General features: G+C 53.5%; 3 protein-coding genes across 3 annotated transcripts; 2 read left to right on the top strand and 1 right to left on the bottom strand.

Moving 5' to 3' along the window:
* The first annotated feature begins 5 nt into the window (after positions 1-5).
* PSME2 (proteasome activator subunit 2) lies at positions 6-3,763 on the top strand. Its single transcript, XM_042942835.1, has 11 exons — positions 6-144; positions 455-487; positions 903-965; positions 1,201-1,287; positions 1,392-1,422; positions 1,509-1,606; positions 2,654-2,722; positions 2,879-2,946; positions 3,109-3,163; positions 3,461-3,547; positions 3,639-3,763. The coding sequence occupies exons 1-11, from the start codon at positions 97-99 to the stop codon at positions 3,717-3,719; spliced, it is 720 nt and encodes a 239-aa protein (XP_042798769.1). The 5' UTR covers positions 6-96; the 3' UTR covers positions 3,720-3,763.
* A 956-nt stretch (positions 3,764-4,719) lies between these two features.
* Positions 4,720-7,043, top strand: EMC9 (ER membrane protein complex subunit 9). Its single transcript, XM_042942807.1, has 5 exons — positions 4,720-5,284; positions 5,427-5,503; positions 6,442-6,511; positions 6,601-6,695; positions 6,849-7,043. The coding sequence occupies exons 1-5, from the start codon at positions 5,087-5,089 to the stop codon at positions 7,027-7,029; spliced, it is 621 nt and encodes a 206-aa protein (XP_042798741.1). The 5' UTR covers positions 4,720-5,086; the 3' UTR covers positions 7,030-7,043.
* A 41-nt stretch (positions 7,044-7,084) lies between these two features.
* On the bottom strand, positions 7,085-10,003 carry PSME1 (proteasome activator subunit 1). The gene is made up of 11 exons (XM_042942805.1): positions 9,715-10,003; positions 9,056-9,088; positions 8,849-8,911; positions 8,623-8,733; positions 8,489-8,534; positions 8,275-8,372; positions 7,962-8,030; positions 7,809-7,876; positions 7,648-7,702; positions 7,484-7,570; positions 7,085-7,310 (listed from the first exon to the last, which is right to left on the bottom strand). The coding sequence occupies exons 1-11, from the start codon at positions 9,751-9,753 to the stop codon at positions 7,230-7,232; spliced, it is 750 nt and encodes a 249-aa protein (XP_042798739.1). The 5' UTR covers positions 9,754-10,003; the 3' UTR covers positions 7,085-7,229.
* Positions 10,004-10,845: the final 842 nt, after the last annotated feature.

Genomic DNA, 10,845 nt, shown 5'->3' with positions numbered 1-10,845 from the left:
GGGGCGGGGCCGAGGGGGGCGGGCCTGGACGTGCGGAGTGAAAGCGAAAGGCCGGGCAGAGAGCCGGGAGACCGGAGATCTTGCAACTGGAGCAGCATGGCCAAGCCTTGTGGGGTACGCCTGAGCGGGGAAGCCCGCAAACAGGTAATGGGGGATCGGGAAGCCAGGGAAGGGTCTGGGAGCCCTCCTGGCTGGAGGCCAGTCTGGGTGCTCCAGGGGACCAAGGCCGTGCCAGAGAACTCCCCCAACCTTTTCTTAGTGCTTTCACTTCTGCCGGGGGATTCCCAGATTTCTGTCCTCTGACCAGTCTCTGCACTGAGCATGAGCTTCCAGGGAAATCTGGCTTGTGGTAGGAAAGGCCTGAGCCAAGTTGGAGGGCATCCCTTTGTGGGTGGGATCTTACTCTTGACAACTGAGACCCTTAACCAACATCCGGGTACTGCTCTCTGTGCAGGTGGATATCTTCAGGCAAAATCTTTTTCAGGAGGTAAGTCTTCTAGATTCAAGCGGTTTGACTCGGAATCTTAGACCAGTACTTGAGGGCCGCAACCTCTCAGACTGACCCCCAGACCCACCCTGGGCCCTCCTTCCTTCCCTTCTCAAACCTTTACCTAAGGCTAATTATTCATCTCCCCCTTTAATTTGACCCCTCTTAATATTCTCTCCACTTCTGCCACTTCCTCTCCCCTCTTTGGGTGTAAAAGGGAAAAGCTGTGGTCCCAAAGCCCTAACCTTGGTTCTGCCACTTCCCAGCTTGGGCAAGTCCCTTCACTTCTTATGGCTTCAGTTTCCTTATTTGTAATTATTGGAGTCAATGATTTACAAGGGCCCTTCCAGTCCTACTTCTCAGACATCTCTTGAGCATCTTCTGAGATTCCCCACCCTTGCAATGTAACCCACAGGCAGAGGAATTCCTCTACAGATTCTTACCACAGAAAATCATATACCTGAATCAACTCTTGCAAGTGAGTAGTGTGGGCCCTTCTCACTCCATCCCAAGGCCTCTCTCCTCTCCACCCAACCCCTCCAGCAACAACTGGGCTCAGCCTGCAGAGAGCAGTTATGAGTAGTAGACTGGAAATGGTAGGATGGGGTGAGGCCTGAGCCTAGACAGTAGGTGGGTGGGCTGTGTGGAGGGAAGATTGTGACTCAGAATGAGGGGAAGAGGCTGGGCAGCTGCTGACGCTGAGCTCTGTGCAGGAGGACTCCCTCAATGTGGCTGACCTGACCTCTCTCCGGGCCCCACTAGACATCCCCATCCCAGACCCCCCACCCAAGGATGATGAGGTGAGGCACTCAGTGTGCAGGGGTCAAACTATAATCCAGGTGGGGAGGATAACCCTGCAACCTCCAAGACATTTCTAAAGCTGCTGTCCCCCTTTTTATCTTAGATGGAAACAGATAAGCAGGAGAAGAAAGAAGGTAAGAGAGGAAGGGGTGGCTAGGGAAGAGGAAATGGCACATTGACTGTTGAATGAGAAGGGGCCTGAATGCCCTCTTTTTCACAGCCCCTAAGTGTGGCTTTCTCCCTGGAAATGAGAAGGTTCTCGCCCTACTTACCCTGGTTAAGCCAGAAGTGTGGACTCTCAAAGAAAAATGCATTCTGGTAAGCCTGGGAACTGGGGGAAAGAGAAAGGGAAGACAAGCCAGGCTAGACCCTAGTCTTCAGAGATACAAGTCCCTCAACCAGTCCTTCAACCTTCCTCTTGCTGAAATAGGAAACTTCCCCTGTGCCTTGGGGTTAGATACTTTGTGTTCTCATTCTGCTAGACCTCTGATACCACAGTGGTGTCTCTGTAATCAGAGACTGTGCTGTATCTACCTCCATAGTGTCAGAACCCACCTCTGTACCAGGTACACCATGCAGGTCCTATGCCATAGTGAGGTGGGGGCTTGGGCCCTCGAGGGAGACTGCTTGGGTTCAAAGCCTGACTCTATCACTTACCTAGCTGGTTACCTTAAATAAGTTCCTTGGACATTTTGCAACTTAGCTTTTTCATCGGCTAAGCAGGTACAATAAGAATATTTTGGAAGACTGCTGTGAAGATTTTTTTTAACTTTTTAATGTTTATTTATTTTGGGGAGGGAATGAGAGAGACACAGCATGGGTGGGGGAAGGGCAGAGAGAGAGGAGACAAAGAATCCCAAACAGCCTCCAAGCTGTCAACACAGAGTCCGATGCAAGGCTTGAACCCATGAACTGTGAGATGGTGACCTGAGCCGAAGTTGGACGCTCAACTGACTGAGCCACCCAGGCACCCCTGAAGATTTTTTAATGTTTATTTATTTTTGAGATATAGAGAGAGTGGGGGAGGGGCAGAGAGAGAAGGGGAGAGGGGATCTGAAGCAGGCTCCACTGTGACAGCAGAGAGCCCAATAAAGGGCCCGAACTCACCAACTGTGAGATCATGACCTGAGCTGAAGTCGGATGCTTAACTGAACCACCCAGGCATCCTAAGACTGCTGTGAGGATTAAATTATATATATGTATGTGTATATATATATATATATATATATATATATATATATATATATATCACAGTGGCTGGCATATGATAAGGGTTCAATTAAATATAGCTGTTATTAGGAAGTGGCGGTAAAAGTAAGAACCCAGTAAGTTTGTTGAATGATTCCTACATGATCATTAATATAGGTGATCACATGGATCCAGCACCTGATCCCCAAGATTGAGGATGGAAATGACTTTGGGGTGGCAATCCAGGTAAGAAAACTGTGTGTGAGGACATTGAGAGCAGGGAGAGACTTGGGGAGTGAGGGATAGGAGCTAGACATGAACTAGGAGGAGGAGGAAGATAGTGAGTGAAGGACAGAGGAAATGAAGTGTTTTTCTTGCCTCCCATCTCTTTTGTTACCATAGGAGAAGGTGCTGGAGAGGGTGAATGCAGTCAAGACTAAAGTGGAAGCCTTCCAAACAACCATTTCCAAGTGAGGGCAGCTGGAGGGCCAGAAGAGGGGCTAAAGGAACATTTCTTTGGGATTGCCAAAGCTGGGCGGTTCCATCAGGATGATAGAGGGCTTTGGGAAGGTTCTGAGGGTATATCTCTCTCTCATTACCCATTCTTGTCATTATCCCCTTGCTTTTGACAGGTACTTCTCAGAACGCGGGGATGCTGTGGCCAAGGCCTCTAAGGAGACTCATGTAGTGAGTGGATAGTCCACCAGTCTTTTAGCTGAGGTGGGGCAAGGAAGAGGGGATAGAGGTCTTCCTTGTCTGTTTTCTGATCTTCCCAATGTAGAGAATATTAAACCAAGAGAATTGGCTAGAAAAACTGATTTGGCTTCAAAACCTTGACCCTTTTCTCTGCTTGATCCTGTGGGATTCCATTTCTTGGTGCTGAGAAGGGACTCATCCTCAAGTTACCTATTCCCTATATGGGGAAACCAGATTAATGTCCCAATCTCCCATGGGGCTGACTCAGCTTTGCCTCCCACATCCCAGATGGATTACCGGGCCCTGGTACATGAGCGAGATGAGGCAGCCTATGGGGAGCTCAGGGCCATGGTGCTGGACCTGAGGGCCTTCTACGTGAGTGTGGAGTAAGCCCCTAGGGGAGATGGTTGAGGGGGATAGGGGAAAGGCCAAGAACCTGACTGCCACCCTTCTGACCTTCTTCCAGGCTGAGCTTTATCATATCATCAGCAGCAACCTAGAGAAAATTATCAACCCGAAGGGTGAAGAGAAGCCATCTATGTACTGAGCCCAGGGCCAGAAGGGAAATAAATGATCTATGCTTTGTGTGGATTATCTCTGGTGTGTGTCATTCATTCAAAAAGCATTTATTGAGTGCCACCTTTGCAGCCACTGGATGTGAATGTGGTGGTGGGAAAGAGAGGGGATGCCATAATGGCAAAGATGAATGGGAAGCCCATCCTGTTCTTAAGAAGTCATCCTAAAGAACAGAGTGGAAATTGTGACATGTCATGACAGCTACACAGATAGCCCGTATTTGGGGATTTCACAAGATTATTTCCATCTAGGGGGCTCATGAGTGCTTACTGGAAGAAATGGCTTTTGCGAAGGCCCCTTATAGGAATAATCAGGCTTTGAACAGACAAGTAGAAAGCTCCGTGGCTGAGATCAGAGAATGAAGGAAGGAAGGAACAACACTTGTCATTAGCTCAGAGCAAGCCTGAAGAGGGGGTGAGTTTCACTGGGAGAATTAGGGGTGAATGGTGGGACTCCTCAAGAGATGACAGGGAGAAAAATGCTCCCAAGGCATTATGTTGAAGAAAATTATACTGCAGGACATTCATTAAGGGAAGGATGGGTCGGTAAATTTTCCTTTTTGTTCTCTTTCCCCCTTCCTTCAGCCGATTGCCGTCTTTATTTCTGCAGAGAATACATTAAGGAAACCAAGGGCCATATATCCTGTAGTGGCAAAGGTAACACGGGTCTTTGGTGAAGGAGCTGGTCTAGAGTACAAATCCACTCATTCCATAGTAGGAGCAAGGCAGTCCGCTTCGTGCCCACGTTCGGAGATCCAGTGCTCGGAGACACCCGACGCTGGGCGCGCGCTCCACCCCCTGTGGCTTCGCGGGGTCTGTAGGGGAAGATGCACAGGTATCACACCCAGCCATCCTGCAATTCTGGGCCGAAGTCGAGTAGCCTAACCAATCAGTGAGCGAGCAGGTCTCTTCAGTTTTCAGGTGTGGGTTCTTTCCAGTGCTCGGGCGACCAAGGTGGGGCAAAGTGTGGACGCGGCCGATGATTGGGCAAAATGAGAACCTCTAAGCCTATCAAAGGGCACCACGTGGGCGGGACTCCAGAAGCTGGTACTGCTCTCTGCAGCAGGCTCTGAGCCCCCAGACTGGCGGGGATCTGCGGCCTCCCGATGCGGGCGGGCGGAGGCGGAGCTCGGCTTTGCAGCGTGCAATTCCCACCGCCTGCGCCCCAGGCCAGGTGGGGACCGGGCGCTGGGACCCAAGTCCCCCAGAGCCGGCTGGCTGCCTTCGAGCCGAGTCAGCGTCACGGCCGAATCTAAGTGAGGGGGCAGAGAGAAGGGACAAGGAAGGCTCCGGGGCACTGGAGGGAGCTTCGCGGACGAGAGCTGGGACCCCGCTCGCCATGGGGGAGGTGGAGATTTCGGCTCGGGCCTACGTGAAGATGTGTCTCCACGCCGCCCGGTACCCGCACGCCGCCGTCAACGGGCTCTTGCTGGCGCCCGCGCCGCGGTCGGGAGAATGCCTGTGTCTCACCGACTGTGTGCCCCTGTTCCACAGCCACCTAGCCCTGTCCGTCATGCTGGAGGTCGCCCTCAACCAGGTGCCGTCGCTGGACTCCCACTGACCACCGGGAAACCCCCTAACACCCCTAGCCCAAGCCCATCCCCGGTCTCTGGGCAGCAGTGCGCACCTACAGGGCGGGCGGCAAGATTGGGTTTCTGATGGCCCCTTTCCCACGGCAGGTGGATGTGTGGGGCGCGCAGGCCGGTCTGGTAGTGGCTGGGTACTACCATGCCAATGCAGCTCTGGACGATCAGAGGTGAGTGGAGTAGCCCGAGGCAGAAGGCTAAGGGTTATGGGATGAGGGATCAAGAGAACCCTTCTTGGTCTTTCCTCCCATCTGTCCTTCGTCGAATGCTTAGGAGCAGGTACTATATACACCAGGCACTAGGCTGAGTACTGGAGTGAAGGCATATAAAGAAATATGAAGGCGATCCCTGGAGGAGCTGTAGTGGGGGTTCGGGGGGATAGTTGTGTGTAAGTAACAAGCTGACACCTGGTTTTAACTGAGGTGTCGTCCTCCCCCCCCCCCCCCCCCCCCCCCCCCCCCCCCCCCCGCTCCTCGCCAAGCGCTGGCAGAACATAGAGGAAGCCCAACCAGCAACTTCGGGGGGGTGGGGGGGGGAAGAAATTTCCTTATATATAGAAAAAGTTATATACTTACATATGAATCCCCTATCTGGATCAAATTATACAGTTTTGTGATTTGCTTTTCCCTCCTCACTTAGTAAATATCTGCCATCTTTCCATCTCTAAAGATTTACCTTAGCCTGGCAGCTATATAGTAGGAGTATGGATGGATATACCATGATTTATTTCATGCCTTTAAACATTGAGGTTGTTTCCATTTTTTTGTTAACACACACTGTCCAATTATTACAGTAAATTCTCTTAAGTGGAATTTCTGGGTCAGCATATGTATAGTATACTGCTTAAATCTGGGTGGTTATGCCAAATTACCCTACCAAAAGATCACCTTTGATTTTCACCTTGACCAGCAGTCTGAGCACCTGTTTTCCACAGCACCCAAGCATTAAGCAGTCGTGTATGAAGCTTCAAGCAGGCCTGACCCCTCAGACCAGTTACAGGGAAAGCCCACCACTGTGTCTTCATCTAGGAGACCTGTGAGGCCCAGCTCAGATGGACAGGGTCTATCTCTAGTCACCTCCTCACTCCTCTGATCTTCCCTCTACACAGCCCTGGGCCCTTGGCCTTGAAAATCGCTGGGCGGATTGCAGAATTCTTCCCTGATGCAGTACTTATTATGGTGAGGCTTGGGTTTCAGGGTGGGGACTTGGTGAGAAAATAGGAAGTGGGGTCCCTGAAACCCTCACCAGCCATTCCTTGTCCATACAGTTGGATAATCAGAAACTGGTGCCTCAGCCTCATGTGCCCCCAGTCATCGTCCTGGAAAACCATGGTCTCCGCTGGGTCCCCAAGGACAAGAACTTGTGAGTGCCCCACTCCCACCACCTCTTTTTGGAAACTCACAGCTCCTGGGCCTCCTTTGTCCTTCATCTTGCCCCAAGGGTCCTTCTCTAGACCCTAACCTCTGCCAAGTATCTGGCCCCACTGCCTACTGAGTTTGGGGGTTATTATTTCAGAGTGATGTGGAGGGACTGGGAAGAGTCACGGCAGATGGTGGGAGCACTATTGGAGGGCCGGGCCCACCAGCACCTTGTGGACTTTGACTGCCACCTTGACGACATCCGGCAGGACTGGACCAACCAACAGCTCAACACCCAAATCACCCAATGGGTTGGTCCCACCAATGGAAATACCTGAGTCAGGGCTGGGAGGTGGGAGGGAAAGGGTCAGGATCCAATAAAGATACTTGGGCTGAAGGGCAATGGTATGACTATTTATTGGGCCTGGGAGGCAGGGGAGGGAGAAACCTCAACAGGCTGAAGGTGCGGAAAGTCTGGAGTCCTGTGTAAAAGATAGGAAGGGCTCTGCTGGACCCATTACAGGATGAAAAGAGGCTCTCAATAAATCATTCCTTTTGTTTCTCCCCTCGGCTTCTTGAGCTTCTCGAAGTTCTTCAGGATGATGTCATATAACACAGCCTACAGGGCCAGAGAGGAGTGAGGGTAGCCACAGGCCCCTGGTGGCTCCTATACCCCATTTCTAGTCTTGTGGAGAGGCTAAGCTCTGTCACCCTTCACCCCCAGCCTGTAGGGTCAGGGAGTAGGTGGCCTGGGAAAGCTGCCTCTGCCCACCCCTGCCCTTGCTTCCTCACATAAGCATTGCGGATCTCCATGACCATCAACCTGATGTCCCGGTACTCTGCCTCATCCAGCTCATGCACCAGCTGTCGATAATCACCCTGTGGGAGATTTGGATCAGGTCTGACTTCAGATGTGTCCTTCCCCCACCATGCACCCTGACTTGGGCCTCACCTACCACATGGGGCTGCTTGGCTGCTTTGGTCACAGCATCGCCCCGCTCAGAGAAATACCTGTAGGAAGCAGAAGGGTTGGGAACAGAAGGAAGAGAGGGAGCCCAAGCCTCTGTCCAAGGAAAAGGCAGGGTATGCATGCAGGTGCAAATGGGCAGTCACTCACTTGGAGATTTGCGTGTGGAAGCCTTCCAGCTTCGTGTGAAGGGCAGTCATCAGCTCAAACACCTTCTCCTGGGGAAAGAATGCAAGGGGAAAAGTGGAAAACAGTGCGGACTGAAGCAGTAAGGAGGGCAGAGGAGCGGGGTAGTGCTTTCACCTGTACAGCCACTCCAAAATTGTTCCCATCTTCAATTCGAGGTATCTGAAGCTGTAACCAGGTGGTGACCTGGAAGGAGGAAATGGTATCAAAGCCACATCAGCTCCCAACCTAACTCTCTGTCCTTTGCTTCCCTGCCCATGGCGAGGGAAGGTGTGCCAAGTCTGTCCTGAGCCCCAAGGCCTACAATTCTGGCTTCACTTGCTGTGCCCTCTCCTGCTAAGACTTGGCAGGTGCCAAGTGCTACCTGGCCCAGACCAAAGAGGACAAAGGGTTAGATCTGAAGCCTGGGGGTGGGAGTGGGAGGGCTCACCAGGTTGAGCTGCTCAATGACATCCTTGATCTCAGGCTTTAGACGCTGAAGGAGGACCACGATCTTCTCATTGCAGTTCACTGGGCCACAGGGAGGACCTACGCAGTGGGCAATGGGTCAGTCACCAGGCTGGAACTGTGTGAGGAGCAGGAAAAGAGGAATCCCTACAGAGGAGTTCCTGGGATGTGAGACTCAAGTCCCTTCATAGTGGTACCTTTGTCTTCATCTTCCTCTTTCTTCTTTCCATCTTTGTCTTCCTTCTGCAGGGAGATAGGGGCTCTTGGGAGTCAGGCCTAAGGCTGATTTTCCCCATGGTTGGGTCCCTCCTCCCAGCTCTTCCTGGCTTGCCTCCTGCTGCTTCTTCCGCTCCTCTTTCTCTTTCTCCTTGACTGGATCAGGCACTGGGATGTCCAATGGGGCCTTCAGATTGCTCAGGTTGGCTTCATTGAGAGCTGGCTCCTGGTGCAGGGTGGGAGGAGGGCTGGAGGCAAGGGCATCCCTCTCACCTCACTCTGATGGCCCCCCAGACTCTCCCCTTGATCCTTACTCTCTAGCTTCCTGCTGCCCCCAGTACCTTTAAAAATGCATCCAACTCAGAAATCTTCTTGGGGAAGTAGCTCCCCAGCAGGTTTTCTGTCTGTATGAAGTGGGGGTGGGGGAAGATGGAGGTCAGAATAAAATGTTCTTCTGGCAGTGAAGCAGCGTTGACACTGCCCAGCAAGGAAGGGCTGAGCGGTGGGAGTTAGGTAGGGGTGGGGTGCTGATGGGCCAGGTTACCTACCTTGGTACACAGGTCTTCACGGAACACATCCACCTGTGGGACACAGGCAGCCCTTCACACACCTGGCTTTACAGCCAGTTCATTTGAGGACCGTTCCCTTAGGGTTGTATAGGGCCTGACATGGGGAAGGGGGTTGGGTTGGGGAGGGTGAAGTGGATTCCCTTGGGGCTGGATACGGCGGATGAGAACATTCCTGGCCGTGAATGGCAGGTGGTCCAAGTGAGAACAGATCCCTCAGACTCAGAGCCCAGGTCTCCTGGGCTGTACAAGGAGGGGTCTAAGAGCCTCTGCGACTGGCACAGGGACGGCATGCTCTGTGGAGTGGGCCCGGGGCCCTCCGGTGGGAAAGGTCATGAGGTGGCAGGGCAGCTCCGGCATCCTGTCTGTGTGTGGCCCCAAGCCCGCGCCAGCGGACTTCCCCTCCACGCCAGCTCTCCACTTCACCGCACCCCACTGAACCTCAGCCGCCTAGCTTATCCCGGCAGGTGGACCTCGCCTGTCTCCCTCCGGCACAGGTGCTCCTGGCACAGAGGCTCGCGTGGGCTCCATTCGACCTCGACTGGACTCGCGACGGGGGTTGGGGGGTGGGTCATGGACGCCTGCAGCCTTTCAGAGCCACGCCTCCCTAATGGGCCCTTCCTCAAACCCGCAGCGCTCACCTTGGCTTGGGCTTCAGGCTGGACCCTGAGTGTGGCCATTGCCGGGGCGGGGGGCCTAACGCCGCACGAGAAGCGGAGCGCGCACAGGGAAGGAAAAGCGAAAGCAAACGCTCGCCCCCACCACTGCCTTCCTCGGTATCGGGGAGTGGAGGTACTGGAGGGGGCGGGGCCAGACGGGGAGAGGAGAGGGTGGAGCGGGGGAGGGCTGCAGCCGCGGCGGGGCTCCCCCTGGAGGCCGAGAGGAGCACTGCCACCGCCACCTCCGCGGGGCGACCAGCGCCAGCCCGCCTCCACCTCGCAACTCTGCCCCCCGACGCTCAGCCACTCCCACCCCGCCGCCTAGCTTCCCGCCTTTGGACTCGAAGCCTACTGCCACCGCCCCGCCCCCCGCTTTTTTTCAACTCCTCGCGTCCCCACGTACCGCGGGCCCGCCTCCCCGCCTCCCGGAGCCCATAGGCCGGCCAAGGCCAGTGCCCGCCTCCCATCTCCCTGCCTCCGCGTTCCGCTGGTTCTCTTCTGCTCCTGCTCTGCTGGGACCATGATAAGCCTTATCTGGCGCTCTTTCGTCTTTTCTGGTCTCCCTACATAGCCCTGGCTCCATGGGCATCTGCTGGCCCATGCGGTGACATAAGACACTGTCACCACTCCAACCCAGGCCCCGGTCAACTCTCTCCTGGCCGTTGTGGACTACACCCCTCGATACTCTCCGCACAGCAGTGGCATGAGACCCCTCTCTTGGCTTAAAGCCCTTTCTCAGCTTCCTGTTGACCTTAGAATGAAATCTAAAGGGCTTTCCTGGCTCATAAGGCTTGCCTGGCCTGCCAGTCACCTGTTTTTCAACTTCGCTTTGCACTGCTTTCCCCTTTCATTACACTTGCAAATACCTGGGCCTTCCATTGTTGCTTAAATCTGTCTGGTGTTCATTCCTACCTCAGGGCCTTTGCCCTTACTATAATCCCTTTGCTTGACACACCCTTTACTTGCCTTAGGTTCTCAGTTGAAATGTCGCCTCTCCAGAGGGAACTCTCTCCAGTAAGTCTTTATTACAAACCAGCCTGTTTTAGTACATTCATAGCACTTAGCTCTCTGATATTAGCCAGTTTATTTATTTTTTTGAGGATAGTGGTGGTT

The sequence above is a fragment of the Panthera leo genome, chromosome B3, assembly GCF_018350215.1.
Source record: "Panthera leo isolate Ple1 chromosome B3, P.leo_Ple1_pat1.1, whole genome shotgun sequence".
Classification (NCBI taxonomy): Eukaryota; Metazoa; Chordata; class Mammalia; order Carnivora; family Felidae; genus Panthera; species Panthera leo.
Note: the sequence above shows the minus strand (reverse complement) of the source record. Positions and strands in the feature narration are given on the sequence as shown.